At 41.3% G+C, this 19,727-nt stretch overlaps 3 protein-coding genes across 5 annotated transcripts; 2 read left to right on the forward strand and 1 right to left on the reverse strand.

The window, feature by feature from the left end:
- On the reverse strand, window positions 7-4,420 carry LOC109844914 (myosin-binding protein 1-like). 3 transcript variants are annotated; one of them, XM_020414080.1, is made up of 6 exons: window positions 4,275-4,420; window positions 2,953-3,941; window positions 2,673-2,870; window positions 1,230-2,356; window positions 299-307; window positions 7-121 (listed from the first exon to the last, which is right to left on the reverse strand). In XM_020414080.1, exons 2-4 carry the CDS (start codon window positions 3,893-3,895, stop codon window positions 1,233-1,235), a joined length of 2,265 nt encoding a protein of 754 aa, XP_020269669.1. In that variant the 5' UTR covers window positions 3,896-3,941; window positions 4,275-4,420; the 3' UTR covers window positions 7-121; window positions 299-307; window positions 1,230-1,232. The 3 variants fall into 3 exon arrangements, with proteins under 3 accessions (XP_020269669.1, XP_020269670.1, XP_020269671.1); XM_020414081.1 differs by lacking the exon at window positions 299-307 and having other exon boundaries at window positions 7-138; window positions 1,232-2,356; XM_020414082.1 differs by lacking the exon at window positions 299-307 and having other exon boundaries at window positions 7-237; window positions 1,232-2,356.
- LOC109846349 lies at window positions 11,549-14,790 on the forward strand. Its single transcript, XM_020415574.1, has 2 exons — window positions 11,549-11,913; window positions 12,856-14,790. The coding sequence occupies exon 2, from the start codon at window positions 12,898-12,900 to the stop codon at window positions 14,788-14,790; it is 1,893 nt and encodes a 630-aa protein (XP_020271163.1). The 5' UTR covers window positions 11,549-11,913; window positions 12,856-12,897.
- LOC109846351 lies at window positions 14,831-18,138 on the forward strand. Its single transcript, XM_020415575.1, has 2 exons — window positions 14,831-15,195; window positions 16,138-18,138. The coding sequence occupies exon 2, from the start codon at window positions 16,180-16,182 to the stop codon at window positions 18,136-18,138; it is 1,959 nt and encodes a 652-aa protein (XP_020271164.1). The 5' UTR covers window positions 14,831-15,195; window positions 16,138-16,179.

Below are 19,727 nucleotides of genomic sequence, written 5' to 3' on the forward strand. Positions count from 1 at the left end.
ATAGAAAGTCATGTTGCTGTCTGTACAATACTTGGTGGCCCTTATTGCTTTTGCAGTTTGGACCCTTTCCTATCTTGTGCAACAAGATCCAGATGCAGAGTGCTCATCGATATCGATCACGAAAGAATGTTGAAGATACTTAAACATAAAGAAGATTACAATTCTCATTTCCTTCAAGATATGCACATAAGCAATAAATACAAGCACATTCCATCTTGATATTTAAGGGTGGATCAGCTGTTTAAAATACAAAATTATTCTATTAGCATGTACCATCTTTAGCAAAAAAAACATTCTAGATTCATATTCTACCCATCTTGCTTGAGATACTGTTAAAGGTTCTTGTCACTACACCCAGGGGCAGGTGCACTCCTAAGAATATGAAAAATCACATTTTTGTAGCCTTCTACATTTACAATTTGCCCCTATTAGTTTAAAATTGTTTGAACCCCAACCCTTATAACAGCTAAAAAAACATGTAGCACATTTGAATTTTAGCTTATTTAAGTATGGGAATTTAGCCCATTTGTCAAGAACTTACAAACGATCAGCTCAAATGGCTGACCTATTGATTTGAATTTAGCCCGTTAACAACCCAAAACCACCATCTCCCATTACCTTCCCTTCTATCCGTTCTTTTCCCTAGCATATTTTAATTTTTGGGTAAAGAGAGATTTATTGTCCGCTCCTCTAAGAAAGTTTTTCTGAATCTGACCTTGACTTATGAGAACTCCAAAGTTGTGATGTGCATTATAATTTTATACTCTAACATGCTCAACCTGTGCTCCCGCAGGTTGAGGGCCCTTTTAGTAGGCCAAACTTCTAAGACTCACGAAAAGTTTTTTTTTTTAATCCCACTTCAAATTCACTGTTGATAGTACTTGTACTACTCTGATGACATGTTAAAGGTCCATGCCGCTACAAAAGATTACGAAGTTTGTGACGAGGGTAATAATTTTGTACCCTTAACATATATAGTAACATCAAATATAAGGTTCAAAAGTTGCAAACAAGTTGAAAGCAGACCATATTGATGAAACCTACACTTCGTATAAAGGCATAAGATATCAGACACTGAATTACAGAGATAATTAAACAAAATGATGGAAACTTCTTCTACAGCTATTTCAAAACATTACATGTTAAAGAGAAGATAAGGTAAGACTACTGTTATAGAAAAGTGTAACAGTAACGTGCATCCCAATTCTAACAAGTTCTATTGAGAAGTTACCTCATGATGAACTGCATTCTCCTAGGGTGATCCCGATTCTCCGTAACTCTTGTAGCTGAAGAACAATCTCCTGAATGAATCGTACCCCATCATTCCCATTTCGAAGCGAGTTCACAGTGTGCTCAAGAAAATTACGATCTGCTTCTAGCACCTTCAATCTCTCATTTAGTCGCAAAACTTCATTCAATATAGCTACTAAGTCACTTGGGTTACCATCCATCAAATGATGATTTCCATTATTAGAATCTGAATCAATTGAAGTTTCCGTATGGTTTGTTATAGAAATATCAACATGCATTCTATTAGTGGAAAGCATATAAAGTTTTCTCTCCAATTTCTTCAAGCAATCTGAAATATAGGCCTTCTCATCTTCAAAATCAAACAAAGGATTGCTCGAAATATCTGTGTCAGCCACTAATTTATCACCAAACCACTTTCTGTAGCTTTCAACTTCAGCTTCAATTTCTCTCATCTCGTTTTCTCTTCTAACAAGTAGCTCATTCAATTTCTGGATCGCCTCCTGGTCATATTCTGATTGCTCTTCCATCATTCTCTGGTACTGCAAAGCCTCCATTTGCATTGAAGCCTTTTCCTCCTGCAACCTCGTAATCATTGCCATTGATTGATTTGCTGCAATTGCTGAAGCATTTCTTTCCTCTTCCAATTCTTTATACAGAAGGTACATTGATTTCCTATCTAACTCAACTTGTCTCTTCAACCGATCCACTGGACTTTCTCCTTCGATTTCACTAACTATACTCCCATCAAATGATTCAAAACCAGACTCATTTCTCTCAATAGAAAGAGTTTTTGTAATGTTCTGCAATATAGCAGAGCTTGAAGCATCGACAAACTTCAAATCATCTCCTTGCCCGTGAACTCTAGGACTAGGACTCAACTCATGCCAGGGGCTTTCTAGACCTCTAGCAGCAGATAATTGTGATATTAGCAATCTTAGATCTTCGTGAATTTTAGAAGAATCCCTGCCTGTGATTACTTCGTTGACTGTAGGAGATGTCAACCTTCCCTTACTACCAATAGCAAGCTTGTAAGCATCATTTAGATCAATTTGAGCAGGACTAGTATCAGTAAGGCTCAAAGGCTTAGGGCTCTCACCGACGTTTACTGAAAAAAAATACAGCGGTACAGAGAAGAATCAGCAAGAGTCAATTGCGGATAGACCCCCCTTTCCTGACACTTAATTGAACATACTACCCATGCAGTTCTATTGTTGCAGATAGACCTCTTGAAAGAGTTCTACTGTTGCAATAGGCCCCTGAGTGAAAATCTATTGTTGCAGAAATACCTCCTGAAAAGAGTAAAAAACTTTTCACTCAAGGGGTCTGTCTGCAACAACAGAACTGCAGAGGGTCTGCCTGCAATTAACCCCAATCAGCAAACCTGAAGGAAAGAACAAAACAAGGGAAAGCAGATAACTCACATTTTGCATCTAAAAATTCTGAAGGATCTCTCTGGGATATGGGTTTGATTTCCTCCAAATCGTGTCCACTACCGACAGCCGATGCCGAAGATGCATCACGAGCCTCACCAACATTAAGTAGTTGATCTTCAGGGATATATAACGATGACTCAGGCTCACTACAAGTTACCTGAATCAACTTCTCCATGACTGTATCAGCTGAGAGAGACATTGACAACTTATTCAAAATATTCTGAAGGATCTTTCTGGGATAAACAACACAAAGCAAATGAAAACTCACATTTTACATCTGAAAAGTATGAAGGATCTTTCTGGGTTACGGGTTTGATTTCCTCCAAATTGTGTCCATTAGCAACAGTCGATGCCAAAGATGCATCACGAGACTCGCCAACATTAAGTAGTTGATCTTCGGGGATATACGATGAAGACTCAGGCTCACTATAAGTTGGCTGAATCAACTTCTCCGTGATTGTATCATCTGAGAGAGACATTGACAAATTATTCGAAATATCGGCAGCAGGCTGTGGGTTCAAGCATCGATCTTCGATACCTTCCTTAAGGTCTTCAGCATCTTCTGATAATGGATTTTCCGACTCAGAATCAGAATTAGCTTTAACTTCGCTATAACCAACATGAGACAAGCCATCAACTCTGTGATTTTCTAAATGACGAGTTGAAGGCGATACCAGAGAGTTTTCCCTCTTTCTGCTCAACCTCCCATTGACTCTAACAGACTTGTGTCTAAACGGCACAGAGCAACAAGAGCAGCGATTCGTGACTGAAGAACCCGACGTATGATCCTCTGTCAGTAAAGAGACTTCAACATCTTCTCCATCAACATTCTCATCAACCTCCTCAATACCTACCTTACCCACCAGCAACCTATACGTTTCGCTATTCGACTTCTTCTCAGTGGCAAATGAAACCAGGCACCCCTCGCACATTTCATTGACGTTCGCAAGCTTTCGATGAACGTGACAATAAGCGAAAGACGAGATCTCCGATTTATGGAAAGCACAAATCAAGTCCACGTAGAACCTCGGCTTCTCGTTGCCAAACACATGATCCAGCCTTGAGCACAGCAAGCAAGGAGCTTGCAGCTTACAGAGGCGAGCGAACCTCGTGACCAGGAACGAGAACGAGGCGTGGAGAAACAACAGGGACATCAGCAACCATTCGCAAACTGCAGATTGCAGCACCGACGGTAATCGGCAAGAACCCATCTGGGCTACCGTGACGAACTCCCCGAAATATGTACAAATTTTGATTCTGCCAACAGATGGTATGATAAGTGCAAGAACAAAGAACACTTATTTGGGTAAAATAAGTCATCTTTCCTCTCAGAAATTAACTTTCTAAGATCTATCAAGCCACTTGTTGGTTAAATAATGAACAAAAATAGACAGTTTAAACAAGCCCAGCACTAGACCCAGCTCAAATAAGGACTCTGGAGATCATAATCACGGTAAGATTAGATCAAAGTAGCAGGAGACGACATAAATCAACCAAGACCCAGCTCCCAAATCCAGTGAGACGACCAAAATTAGATCGCTTTGAACACAATTCAATCGAATTAGACTTGAATGAAAGAGACAAACTTACCGAGGACTACAGCGTAAAAGCTCCCAAATCTCAAGAACAGCAAGAGATCAACAAAGAGAGAACGAGCTGCAGTGGGGGAGGGGGTTTGAGGACAAGAGAAAGACAAAAGCAAGTGCCGAAAGTTGAGAGCTTTTTTTTTTTTTTTTTTTTTTTGGCGTGACCTGAGATCTTCCATCGGGTGCGAGCTTCAGTCACATGAGAGCTCCATTGCGCAGCTAATGGCTAATGTGGCGAGGAAAGATACGGAGAGAGCTGAGCTACTCCGCTCTTTGGACTCGAACCGTGAGGAAACGACTAGGTTAAAAGAGGCCTTGAAGTGCGTTGAGGAATCTACTGCTGTTATTGTAAATGACCTGGCTGGACTAGAGCGTTCTCATGAACAGGCACTCGAGGAGCTCGGATCCACCCAGGAGAGACTGATGAAGCTGAAGAGTGAAGCCGCGGAAATGCTTTCGTCTCCTTTATAATTTTGTACATATTTTCAAGAGGCGACGTCGACAGAGGAGGGTCTGCTGGAATCGCAGATAGCGACGCAGTTTCGGACCGAAAGATCGAATTTTTTTTCCCCACTGAGATTTCAACTTTACAACAAAAACTCATTCATGTAAAAGATTTTCAAAAGAGAAAAAAAAATTTGAAATTCATCAGTAGAGCTACTTGCTTTTGTCAATAGAGCTACGAATAATATATACTATACTCAGATTTTTTATTTTCAATATTTGATTTATAAGCAACATGCTAGGAAATGGTAATCAACAAAAGTCTTGGGGGTAAATTTCTCTTAGTTAAAATATTGAATGTATACACCTATATATATACAAGTAGAGGAGGGTGATGTGTCATCTCATAACCAACGTGTGACTAAACATAATATCAACAAGTCTTAAACGGTATGTTCTAGAACGTGATACGCTTTAGGTTCGCTTCTTTTTTTTCTTTTTTCTTTTTTTACATATAGAAATATGAGGTTCTGAATTCTGAAAGAGTTGTATCCAATAAATATGTGAGTTCATGTCAGTGAACCTTGAGAATCATGTTGTAATTCAGGTATACTTGCTCCGAGGAGGAGGTCACAGTACCCCCCGTCTTTCTTGTAGTCTTGAGGATGAAGAGGAGGAGATACAAAACTGAGAGGAGATGAATAAGAGGATATTAGTTTTACTTATAGTTGGTCAGCAGCTTTTGAGCAGGCTTAGCATGCATTTATATATCAACCCCTCAAGAATTACGGACCGTGAGATCCATGAACCGAAGACGGACGTGTTTTGGCTACCATCTAAGTTTGTGAGCAGCGGGAGGTCCATCATCAAAATGTCGTGGTACTTCTTGCAAGTTTAGGTGGTCCATTTGCATTCAGGGGAGAACTTGGTGGTGATGAAAATATTGGTCAAGACTTGATCTATCATCTTAGTGTTGTTAACAGCCTACAAACTTGATTGGTTAATAGTAGACACTTTGAGACCTATGGCTGTGTCTCGAATGACGATTACGAAATAAGCTGACTTGAGAACGGGTTGTTGATGTAGGACGCTTATCGGACAATTTCATGGAGGATCCGGAGAATCACGGGCTACGCGTATTATTGACTTCTGTAAAGAAACAATCAACATATTATTAACTTCTGCAAAAAAAAATCATATTTTTTAATCCGGAAGGCGAATTCTGACATATTATATATGTAAATCGCCTATCTCGACGAGACGGAGCCAACCAGATTGTCAGATTTTTAAAATCTCATCAGTAATACCCAGTTTTGACTGAAATCCAAAAATAATCAGCTTCTAGTTTATTTTTAGTAATAAAATTGGAGTATATTTAGATTAGGAAATAAGTTTAATATTAGAGTCTAATTATATTAGAAAACAAATTCAATTTTGATTCATGATTTGTTTCCTCTATTATAGGGAGTTTTTTAAGGATAGAATTTGATACTTTCTATTTCTTTGTAATTCTAATCTTACTAGGAGTCTTATTTTTTTTCTATTTAAGAAGAGTCATGTAACGCCAAAGGAGAATACTAAATTTTCATCAATAAAATTTTTCTTTTAATATTTTCTTCGTGGATTCGAAGTTCTTCGTGGATTCGAAGATCGCTCTTTGTGGATTCAGAGAACACCAGTATCAGAGCTTTGTTCCTCCGATCCGATGGTAGGTGATCAAGCCTATTTTTCTTGAACTGAGTTCGACGTGCTGAAGACTGATGTTAATCAGATGAAGACTGTCATAGAACGACTTACGTCGACAGTGGAGCGTCTGAACACGGGAGGAGTTCAAAATCGCGTTGATGGTCGCCAACGACGTGATCCGACTCCACATGATGAATTCAATAGTGATGACTATAAAGCCTCATGCCGTGGTTATGATCGCAGAGACCACCAAAAACAGGACAATTATGTCACTAGAAGATTAAAAATACCATCCTTAAACGGAAAGTTTTATGTTGATGATTTCCATGATTGGATTGATAAAGTGGATAAGTATTTTGAGTATAAGATAATCCTAGAAGATTGGAAAGTTAAATTAGTGGCCTACATGCTTAAAGAAAAAGCATCTGCATGGTGGGATGAAGTACTAATAAATCGATACCATCAAGGGACGGATCCAGTTCGAACGTGGGCAAAGATGAAGAATGTTGGATAGCAGGTTCCTAATATGTTTCCTAATTTATTTTAGTAACAGGTTATTGAGATTCCTAATCTGTTTTGGTAACATGATTCCAAATCTGTTTTGATAACATGTTATTAGGATTCCTAATCTGTTTTGTTTTTTGTTTTAGAATTCCTAGTATGTTTATGATTTTAATTAGGATTCCTAATCTGTTTTGTTTTTTGTTTTAGAATTCCTAGTATGTTTATGATTTTAGGATTTTTATATATATGGAACAATTGGAAGAGAGAATTGAGAAGAAAATTGAGGATATTTAGAGCATAGAAAAAAGGTATTTTCTGAGCTATTGGTTAGAGTTTTGTTTGGAGAGAATTAGAGATTTGTTGGTGAGATTAATTGGTGAGTTTGAGTGATTTGTAATCTTAGTTTGTACTCTTCTTCTCTATTAGTGAAAAACTCTATCCCCTTCTTACCTCGTGGACGTAGGTAACTTGCCGAACCAGGTTAAAATTGGTTATTGAAGAATTAGGTTTTCTATGCGTGGACGAAGCACATTAACGTTCGTTATCACTTCGTCCGGGATGTTCTTGAAGATGGGAATGTGGAGCTCGTGAAGGTCCACACAAGAGACAATCCAGCAGATATGCTCACAAAGGTGGTCCCGAGCAACAAGTTCGATAATTGCAAAAACTTGTTTGCGGATTTGTGCTTGTTGAGGTCTTTCGAGGTCATTTAGATGAACTAGGGGCGGCTTAATCTTTTGGGAGATGGGGTACGTAGGCAACCACATTGGTACAACCGAATTTGGAAAGACGACACATTTGTGCTCTTGTTGGTGTCGGCTCAGTTTTGGGAATACTTCACCGAGGTGGAGAATCATTGGATAGCAGGTTATTAGGCCAAACAAGATTCCTAGTCTGTTTTAGTTTTGGTTTCAGAATTGTTGGATTCATAGTCTGTTTTGATTTTAGGATTTCTATATATATATATATAGAATGTTTTAGAAGAGATTTGTAGAGAGAAAAAGAGTCTTTTGAGCACTTTGAGAGGGAGATTATTGTGAGCGTGTGAGATCTTTTGGTTAGGGTTATTTTGAGTGTTTGAGAGTTATAACCCATTGTATTTCTCCTTCATATAGTGAAATCTCCCCATCCTCTCCCCATGGACGTAGACAATTGTCGAACCACATAAATCTCTGTGTTCCTATGTTTGCACTCGTTAGTTGTTCTCCTCTCATTGCTCGACGACTCGTTTGGTTTGTGCGCACGCTTCCGCCGACGCGCAACATATATAATTATGATTAGGATAGATTAAGATTTAAATAAAATATTTAAAATAGATGATTACTTTACCTTAACAAACTAATACCGTGGAGTTAGTTCGAATATTTTATTAAGCTTACTTTTTTTAAAATTGTTGAGCTATAGTTAGTTCACAGGGTATTAGAATATGATATAATTATAATTAGAATAGATAAGATTTAAATGAAATATTCCAAATAGTAAAGAGTAATATTGACCATATGAAAAACTTTTTCCAAACTCGTGCGTAATTTTGATAACATATAAGTCTAGTTTCCAAACATATTTTCCTAAATTTAAATTGGCGATTTCTTAAGATATCAGAATACTTTTTCATTCATTTTTTAAAAAGTAAAAAAGCATAGCAAGGTGTCGTATTAGTACTTAGTTATTCGTGATCGTTCAAACATAGCATTAGGCCTGTCCATCCGGGCCGGCCCGGCCCGGAAATCCGGGCCCGAGACCGACCGGGCCGGGTTCCGGGCTGGCCCGGCTGATTTTTTTTAAATTTTTTTCCAAAATTTTTCAATTTTATTTAAATTTTAAATTATAAAAAAAGATAAGAAAAATAATAAAAACAATAATTTTATTAATTACTTAAAATGACATAAATTACAAATAAAAAATGATAAAAACAAATTCTTTATTAATAACTAATAAATCATTTACAAATTACAAGTACAAATTTATTTTGGAATTAATCGCATCACAATAGATAAGTAAATCCCAACTAGGTTGGCACCTACTCACCTATATCACTATCATTTGCAATTATTTCCAAAATAATTCTTTACAAATTGTAAGCTAAGATATAAAAACTACAATCTATTCTTTATATCTATCTGCTAGTCCCAATTCTTCAAATTTATCTTCAATTCCAGCCATCCGATCGATGCCTTGCGTTCGCTTCTCGTACCTCCACCAATCTTGTAAGCACATCACCGCTTGTACAGTATACGGATCCAAGCATGTCCTGTGATCGTCGATCAAACGACCTGCTGTGCTGAAGGCGGATTCCGAAGCTACCGTCGAAACCTGCACTGTTAGTAAGTCACGAACCATGGTGGAAAGTATAGGATATGAAACTGATCCATATACTTTCCACCATTGCAAAATATCTAAAGCATTTCCTTGACATCTAACTAAAGAAGCAGAAAAATATTCATCTATTTCAGAAACCTCCGATGATGACGATCCAAGTCCAGATCCACCAGTTAGCTCGGCTACCATTGCATACCTATCAAAACTTACACTTTTACCTCGGGCTCGGGATGAGCTCGAAGAAACCGAAGCTGCAGACTGTTGTGCAGCTACACCATGTCTAGCTGCATACTCATCATATAAAGTTTGAAAATAATTTCTAATAAGTAAATGATGAGTAGTAGCATTCAGGGTGGTTCCATCATCTAAGTCTATAACCTGTCCACCATACAATGACTGTAACAAACTTCGAAGGCCAATATCCTTCAAGCATGGATCAATAAGAACCCCCAAACCAAAAATATGAGGAATAGGCCTAAAATACTTATTAAATTTGCTCTCCATTTCAAAAACCATAGGTCCAAAAGTAGCATCCAAACGATATTTATCAAAAAAATTTTGAATATTTAAAATTTGTAAAGCAGCTAAAGTAATGGTTGGATAATAACAGCCAGATAATAACATGGTAGCATCATAAAAAACTTGTAACATTTCATTTAAATTACATATAACTGTCCATTCATCTTCAGTTATTCCATAAGTGCTACCAGAACTAGAACTAGAAGCATAATAGTTTATAAAATCAGTTATAATGTCTTTATATTCTATTGCTACACTTAACATTGCATATGTGGAATTCCACCTATGGTCAACATCTTTTGGAATTAGTCTAGGCTTTACATTTTTTCTTTTACAAAATTGTTTCCATCTTTTAAGTCTTTGTTCAGAAGCACTATGCATGTAAGCAACTGTTCTAACCTTTTCTATCATGGGTTTAATTTCAGTAAATGCACTTTGAACAATTAAATTTAAAATATGACATATGCACCTAATATGAAAAAGATCACCATGACATGGCAATGATAAAGATGATCTGATAAAATCAACAGCTACATTGTTATTACTTGCATTATCTAATGAAAGAGAAAATATTCTTTCTGAAATTTCTAATTTCATAAGTTCTTCAATTATTAAATTTGCAACATTAGCACCAGTATGTGACTCTTCTATTGCAATAAAAGAAACAACTCTTTTAAACATTTGCCAATTTTCATCAATCCAGTGTGCTGTGATACATAAATATCCAGTTTGTGCTCTAGATGTCCAAATATCAGAAGTTAAAGAAAATTTACAGTTTAAATTTTTAAAATAAGAAATTATTTTTTCTTGTTCCTGTTGATAATATTTTAAAATATCACGTTGACAGGTTTGACGAGAAATTTTTTTAAATGCAGGATAAAAACCATCTCTAAACATATCTTCAAATTCATCATCTTCTACTAATTTAAAAGGAAGGTTTTTAAGAATGATAAATCTGATTACGCATTTCCTGGCTCTGGCAGCGTCATAGTTCCAACTACCGAGACTACCAGAAGAGGAGGATTGAGAAATCATAGATTGTCGGATATCACATTGAGGAGTCTGGCCTTTGTTGTGTTTATCTAAATGGCGTTTGAGGTGGTTGGTGCCGCTCTTATGATGAGCTTGAAAAATCTTGCCGCACAATGCACACTTAGCCTTCTGGGTGAGGATCCTACCGTGTTCATCCTTGGTGACGTCGATCTTCTTGTAAAAATTCCACACATCGGATCTTGGCCTTTTAGGAGCTATTGGTGCAGATTCGTCGCCACCGGATTCAGGATTAACTTCGGTAGGAGTAGACCCAGTAGAAGGACTCATAGTAGGAGGACTCATTTCAGGATCGGGAGATAGGTTTTGCTCTTCATAATCAGATCCGGAAGCCATTTGATGAAAGGATTATGGTGATCGTTGTGGCCGGGCCGGGCTCCGGGCCCGGGCTGCCCGGCCCGGATGTGGACCCGGCTCCGGCCCTGTTCCGGGCCCGGGCCGGGCGTCGCTGAGGCAATTCGGACCCAGGCCGACGGGTGTTTTGGACAGCCCTACATAGCATAAGCTAAAAGTTTCAAATAAACTAGAGGAACCCAAAAAGAGAAGAAAAAGAGTTACAGAGGGAAAAAAAAAACTTTTTTTACGATTATTGCTAATTAAAAGATCACGCTCCTCAACTGAGTCCACCTAGCAACAAAAAAAGCCCAAGGGGCAAAATACACGCCGAGGGGCAATTAGGGTTTTTGATGAGGGGTAAAGTTGTAATCTCCCCATAAAAGATAAGAGGGATCTCCCTCGTGTTGACCTAAATGCCCCCCTCATTTCCTCCTCCCATCGCCGTAGCCCTCTTCTGCCCTTTTGCCCTCCTCGCTCTAAAAACCTCAATCTCTCTCCTTCTTCTTCTTCTTCTCATTATTGAAATTCTCTCCCTGCCCTCTCCTCCCTCGATTTCCCTCTTTTGCCCTGCAATTTACCCGCTCTTTCCCCGTTCAAAAAAAGAGAAAAAAAAGAAAAAAAAAAATCCAACCCGAGGTCGATTCTCTCAGATCTCCGCGCGATCCTCCGGTTCCCTTCTGGGTTCAGCGATTGGGGCTCTTCGTTCGTTCTCCCCTCTCAAAAGATCGGATCTTGGGCGAGTCCCCTCATGACGCTGTAGCGGGGAGAGGTGTGGTTTTAGTGTTGTAAGCGGAAAGATCTGATATTTTATGGTTTTTGGTTTGGGCCTTTGGTTTTCGCGTCCAAGTTTGGATTTTGACGGGGTTCTCTTCATGGGGATTTGGGTTTAATTGTTCGGAGCGTATCGAGGCTTTGATTATAATAACTTCTTTCCTTGTTCACTGTGTGTTTGTTCTCCAGTAATTTGATACGGGTTTTTATGGGACGTTTGAACTTCTCGCGGTCTGTTGTCGTTGCTGCTGCTGTTGTTGTGGGGTCTTTCTCGTGTTATTTATTTCTGACGGAGCTAAAGATCCAATCTTTGTTTCTGATGTTAGAGTTATTGATTCTATTCAGAGCTTTGGAACACTGTGTAGAGAGTGTCTTATGAGCTTGAACTCATCTGGTTTCCACTTGGGTGGGGACTTTGATCCCACTTGTTAATTGCTCCGATATTTATTTAGAATGCTCGACCGAATTTGTTGCATCTCTGATTACAATCTTACAACTCCTTGTTTGTGATAGAAAAATGGCACCTTGACCTTGAATTCCTAATGTTTAGGAGTTTGTTGACTAATGAGGTTTTGATGTTGAGGGGTGAAAGCTAGATAAATTCCCGTATTGTTTAGTTTATTTCGGCAGTCCTAGTTTTTCCATCACCTTCAAATATTGGTTTTGTTCTCCAATGCGAGCTCGCAGATAAATATCGGTTTTTTATTGTTTTTTCTTGCCTGATTCTTCATAATATAGTTAGGGTATTTTCAATCAAGCTACTGAACATTTTGGTTCTTCTTGTGAACGAAATTATTTTGTATTCTCTGTTTCCTGTTTTCAGTCATTTTACTGCAGCTGTCCCAAGTAGCTCGCTGATATACTCTGGATTTTATTCTCAGTTCCTTGGCTGATTTTGCTTGCATGTTTATGAGAGTCTCGCTCAAGATGTTGCATTTTTTGTTTCTTGTGACCAGGTTTTGAAGAACTCAGTTGCTTACTGATCTACGACCATCTCCATGGCGAACCATGATTTAGTTCTTGGTCAGAACCCTGACCTCGCACTTGGCCAAAGCCACGACCTTGTCATCAGCCAGAGCCATGGCTTGGGCCTTAACCAGAGGCACAACCTCAGTCTTGACCATCACGATCTTGGTCTCGGCCAAACTCACGGCCACCATGAACTTGGCCTAGGCCATCCTCATGATGGTAATCATCTCGTTCTTGGTCACCATCAACATCAACATCAACATCAACATCATCATCCTCATGAGGAACATGACGCAAACAATGAGCTTGCGCTTGGCCAAACGCAAGACCCTGATTCAGAAACCCTTGACGCTCAAAACCACGATCTCGGCCTCTCGGACAACCAAGAGCTGGCTCTAGCCGAGGCCCACCATGACCTGTCCGCCCTTGAAGCACAAAATCATGATTTGGACCAGTCTCATGAGCTCGCTCTCCAGTCTGCACATGAAATTTCCCCTCAGCACTCTCAGCTTATGATCCCTTCGGTGCTCCAGTCTCGGGTTATTGTGAACCCTAACCATGAGCTCGCCGTTGGCCAAGAATTCCCCGACGTGAAGAGCTGCCGAAGGGCTTTAAGAGATGCAGCAATCGCTTGCCACTTTGAGATTCAAACCGTCAAGTCCGACAAGACTCGGTTCACTGCTAAGTGTGCTGCTGAGGGTTGCCCATGGAGAATTCACGCTGCCAAGCTCCCCGGTGTGCCCACATTTACCATCAGAACTATCCACGAGACTCACACTTGTAGCGGAATCAACCATTTAGGGCATCAGCAGGCCTCAGTTCAGTGGGTTGCCAATTCTGTTGAGGAGCGGCTTCGTGAAAATCCTCATTACAAGCCGAAGGAGATCTTGGAGGAGATTCATCGAATGCATGGGATTACTCTATCTTATAAGCAAGCTTGGAGAGGGAAAGAAAGAATCATGGCAGCTGTTCGAGGCTCTTTTGAAGAAGGCTACCGCCTTTTGCCACAATACTGTGAGCAAGTAAAGAGAACAAACCCTGGAAGTATCGCTTCGGTTTATGGGAACCCCGAGGATAATTGTTTCAAGCGCTTGTTCATCTCGTTCTACGCTTCGATATATGGTTTTGTGAATGCTTGCCGTCCTTTGATAGGCCTGGACCGCACCCTTCTCAAGAGCAAATACCTGGGGACTCTACTCTTTGCCACTGGATTCGACGGCGACGGTGCTCTGTTTCCTCTAGCCTTTGGCGTCGTTGATGAGGAGAGCGATGAGAATTGGATATGGTTCTTATCGGAGCTCCACGCCCTCCTTGAAACCAACACCGAGAACATGCCGAGGCTCACTATTCTATCCGATAGACAAAAGGGTATCGTCGACGGAGTTGACTTCAACTTCCCCACTGCATTTCACGGCTTCTGCATGCGCCACCTCAGCGATAGCTTCCGGAAGGAGTTCAGCAACACAATGCTAGTGAACCTTCTTTGGGAGGCGGCCCATGCTCTAACCGTCATCGAATTTGAAGCTAAGGTGCTAGAGATTGAAGAGATTTCACAAGAAGCTGCCTTTTGGATTCGTCGGATCCCTCCAAGACTATGGGCAACCGCGTACTTTGAAGGGACTAGATACGGACACCTGACGGCAAACATTGCAGAATCACTCAACAGTTGGATTCTAGAAGCGTCCGGACTACCGATAATCCAGATGATGGAATGCATCAGGCGGCAGTTGATGACATGGTTCAACGAGCGAAGAGAGATGAGCATGCAGTGGTCAACGATCCTCGTCCCCTCCGCCGAAAGGAAAGTCTCAGACGCCATCGAGAGGGCGAGGGGGTACCAAGTAGGGAGAGCGAACGAAGCAGAATTCGAAGTCGTTTCCCAGCACGAGGGGTCGAACATCGTCGACATCATCTCCCCATAAAAGATAAGAGGGATCTCCCTCGTGTTGACCTAAATGCCCCCCTCATTTCCTCCTCCCATCGCCGTAGCCCTCTTCTGCCCTTTTGCCCTCCTCGCTCTAAAAACCTCAATCTCTCTCCTTCTTCTTCTTCTTCTCATTATTGAAATTCTCTCCCTGCCCTCTCCTCCCTCGATTTCCCTCTTTTGCCCTGCAATTTACCCGCTCTTTCCCCGTTCAAAAAAAGAGAAAAAAAAGAAAAAAAAAAATCCAACCCGAGGTCGATTCTCTCAGATCTCCGCGCGATCCTCCGGTTCCCTTCTGGGTTCAGCGATTGGGGCTCTTCGTTCGTTCTCCCCTCTCAAAAGATCGGATCTTGGGCGAGTCCCCTCATGACGCTGTAGCGGGGAGAGGTGTGGTTTTAGTGTTGTAAGCGGAAAGATCTGATATTTTATGGTTTTTGGTTTGGGCCTTTGGTTTTCGCGTCCAAGTTTGGATTTTGACGGGGTTCTCTTCATGGGGATTTGGGTTTAATTGTTCGGAGCGTATCGAGGCTTTGATTATAATAACTTCTTTCCTTGTTCACTGTGTGTTTGTTCTCCAGTAATTTGATACGGGTTTTTATGGGACGTTTGAACTTCTCGCGGTCTGTTGTCGTTGCTGCTGCTGTTGTTGTGGGGTCTTTCTCGTGTTATTTATTTCTGACGGAGCTAAAGATCCAATCTTTGTTTCTGATGTTAGAGTTATTGATTCTATTCAGAGCTTTGGAACACTGTGTAGAGAGTGTCTTATGAGCTTGAACTCATCTGGTTTCCACTTGGGTGGGGACTTTGATCCCACTTGTTAATTGCTCCGATATTTATTTAGAATGCTCGACCGAATTTGTTGCATCTCTGATTACAATCTTACAACTCCTTGTTTGTGATAGAAAAATGGCACCTTGACCTTGAATTCCTAATGTTTAGGAGTTTGTTGACTAATGAGGTTTTGATGTTGAGGGGTGAAAGCTAGATAAATTCCCGTATTGTTTAGTTTATTTCGGCAGTCCTAGTTTTTCCATCACCTTCAAATATTGGTTTTGTTCTCCAATGCGAGCTCGCAGATAAATATCGGTTTTTTATTGTTTTTTCTTGCCTGATTCTTCATAATATAGTTAGGGTATTTTCAATCAAGCTACTGAACATTTTGGTTCTTCTTGTGAACGAAATTATTTTGTATTCTCTGTTTCCTGTTTTCAGTCATTTTACTGCAGCTGTCCCAAGTAGCTCGCTGATATACTCTGGATTTTATTCTCAGTTCCTTGGCTGATTTTGCTTGCATGTTTATGAGAGTCTCGCTCAAGATGTTGCATTTTTTGTTTCTTGTGACCAGGTTTTGAAGAACTCAGTTGCTTACTGATCTACGACCATCTCCATGGCGAACCATGATTTAGTTCTTGGTCAGAACCCTGACCTCGCACTTGGCCAAAGCCACGACCTTGTCATCAGCCAGAGCCATGGCTTGGGCCTTAACCAGAGGCACAACCTCAGTCTTGACCATCACGATCTTGGTCTCGGCCAAACTCACGGCCACCATGAACTTGGCCTAGGCCATCCTCATGATGGTAATCATCTCGTTCTTGGTCACCATCAACATCAACATCAACATCAACATCATCATCCTCATGAGGAACATGACGCAAACAATGAGCTTGCGCTTGGCCAAACGCAAGACCCTGATTCAGAAACCCTTGACGCTCAAAACCACGATCTCGGCCTCTCGGACAACCAAGAGCTGGCTCTAGCCGAGGCCCACCATGACCTGTCCGCCCTTGAAGCACAAAATCATGATTTGGACCAGTCTCATGAGCTCGCTCTCCAGTCTGCACATGAAATTTCCCCTCAGCACTCTCAGCTTATGATCCCTTCGGTGCTCCAGTCTCGGGTTATTGTGAACCCTAACCATGAGCTCGCCGTTGGCCAAGAATTCCCCGACGTGAAGAGCTGCCGAAGGGCTTTAAGAGATGCAGCAATCGCTTGCCACTTTGAGATTCAAACCGTCAAGTCCGACAAGACTCGGTTCACTGCTAAGTGTGCTGCTGAGGGTTGCCCATGGAGAATTCACGCTGCCAAGCTCCCCGGTGTGCCCACATTTACCATCAGAACTATCCACGAGACTCACACTTGTAGCGGAATCAACCATTTAGGGCATCAGCAGGCCTCAGTTCAGTGGGTTGCCAATTCTGTTGAGGAGCGGCTTCGTGAAAATCCTCATTACAAGCCGAAGGAGATCTTGGAGGAGATTCATCGAATGCATGGGATTACTCTATCTTATAAGCAAGCTTGGAGAGGGAAAGAAAGAATCATGGCAGCTGTTCGAGGCTCTTTTGAAGAAGGCTACCGCCTTTTGCCACAATACTGTGAGCAAGTAAAGAGAACAAACCCTGGAAGTATCGCTTCGGTTTATGGGAACCCCGAGGATAATTGTTTCAAGCGCTTGTTCATCTCGTTCTACGCTTCGATATATGGTTTTGTGAATGCTTGCCGTCCTTTGATAGGCCTGGACCGCACCCTTCTCAAGAGCAAATACCTGGGGACTCTACTCTTTGCCACTGGATTCGACGGCGACGGTGCTCTGTTTCCTCTAGCCTTTGGCGTCGTTGATGAGGAGAGCGATGAGAATTGGATATGGTTCTTATCGGAGCTCCACGCCCTCCTTGAAACCAACACCGAGAACATGCCGAGGCTCACTATTCTATCCGATAGACAAAAGGGTATCGTCGACGGAGTTGACTTCAACTTCCCCACTGCATTTCACGGCTTCTGCATGCGCCACCTCAGCGATAGCTTCCGGAAGGAGTTCAGCAACACAATGCTAGTGAACCTTCTTTGGGAGGCGGCCCATGCTCTAACCGTCATCGAATTTGAAGCTAAGGTGCTAGAGATTGAAGAGATTTCACAAGAAGCTGCCTTTTGGATTCGTCGGATCCCTCCAAGACTATGGGCAACCGCGTACTTTGAAGGGACTAGATACGGACACCTGACGGCAAACATTGCAGAATCACTCAACAGTTGGATTCTAGAAGCGTCCGGACTACCGATAATCCAGATGATGGAATGCATCAGGCGGCAGTTGATGACATGGTTCAACGAGCGAAGAGAGATGAGCATGCAGTGGTCAACGATCCTCGTCCCCTCCGCCGAAAGGAAAGTCTCAGACGCCATCGAGAGGGCGAGGGGGTACCAAGTAGGGAGAGCGAACGAAGCAGAATTCGAAGTCGTTTCCCAGCACGAGGGGTCGAACATCGTCGACATGCAGAAACCGCCTGCTGGCCATCGTAGAGGGTGCAGCTCACCGGCTGCCTGCGCGCCCCGGGGTATCGCGCAGGCGTGATCTCTCTCAGCAAACTGCATAGATACACCGAGAGTTGCTTCACCGTGACGACGTACAGGAAGACTTACTCGCAGACTATTCATCCGATCCCCGACAAGAGCCTGTGGAAGGAGTTGAGTTTGGAGAACGAAGGAGGGGACAGGGTCGAGGTTTTGATCAACCCGCCGAAGTCTCTGAGGCCACCGGGGAGGCCGAGGAAGAAGAGGGTGAGGGCGGAGGATCGAGGGAGGGTGAAGAGGGTTGTGCACTGCAGCAGGTGCAACCAGACCGGGCATTTTAGAACAACTTGTGCGGCTCCTATATGATTCTCGAAGTCTAGATCCAGCAGCGTGCGAGGTACTTCGTTCTAAATTTTTTTTTCTCCCCCTTCAGACTCTGGTATGCGTAGGATTACTACTAGGCTATATATTTTTGGGTCTTTGTGTTAATATTTGCAGTTATCAAAATGTGGGTGGGTGAGACATTGTATAGTGATATCGTGATGTCTTTTTTTTTCCTTTTTCCTTTTTCCGTCGGTATGATTAATATAGTCATTCTTGGTCTTTTGAGATTTACATATACATATATTTTGCATCTCGTGCGATTTTGTTTTTCTGAAACAAGTTCTCGTTTGAACTAGAATCAACCTTAGGCCAAATAGAGTGTTATTGAATAAATTCCAGTGCAAAATTAAAATGATTACGAAATCAGTTCTCATTAACCAGCTGGAGACAGAAAGAGCAGTTCAAGCCTTGGTGGAGAATTGGGGAGAGTATCTCTTAGGCTAAAATGGTGAAATACCATTTTAGCCTATAAAGTGACACCCTCTAATCAATAAAACGTAAAAAGTGACGCTGACGATAATAACACATACAAGTTAGCACAGTTAACCTTTTGAACCTACTCTGGTCGCCGTAATTTTTGATTTGTGCAAGAAAGTTATGGATTTTTGCATATATACCATTCATATCTTTCGCACTTGCAAATTTATCATCGAAATTAAAATATTTACAAAAAAAAACCCTAATTCTCTCTTACTTTTCAACCTCTCTATCACCGCTCTCCTCGGAAATAGGCAAAAGAAATTTTCATACAAGATTTAATAATTGGTCTATTCTCATCCTAGGTAAAGTCCATCTTGCTGTGATATGAATGAACATAAACAAATAAGATTTCGCTAACGTAATAAATATTCCAATTGTCATTCCAAAGACTCCAGCCATTTTATTTATTCCGAAAAGTTCGGGAATGGGTATGTATGAAATAGATAAATTCCACCCACCTAAGTAAAGAACTGTTATAAATAATGAAGAAACTAGTAAATTTAGGTAAGAATCAAGGTAAAATAAAGCGTATTTGATACCTCCTCCTCTTCTCTCCTCCACTTCCTCCACTCCTTCTCCACTTTTAAGTTAGTGTTTGAGGGGAGAGAGGAGAGAGAGGGGAAAGGAGAGGAGGGAAGGGGAGGAGAAGATTGAGATAAGAGAATAGAGAGAGGTTAAGGAGGGAAACACGGACGGAGATGAAGGGAGAGGAGAGGTGAATGTGTGGATTTTGGGAAGGAGGAAAGAGGAGAGGGAGTAAGATAAGTAGAGGATGAAGGAGATGGT

Source organism: Asparagus officinalis, chromosome 6 (assembly GCF_001876935.1).
Source record: "Asparagus officinalis chromosome 6, Aspof.V1, whole genome shotgun sequence".
In the NCBI taxonomy this organism is placed as follows: Eukaryota; Viridiplantae; Streptophyta; class Magnoliopsida; order Asparagales; family Asparagaceae; genus Asparagus; species Asparagus officinalis.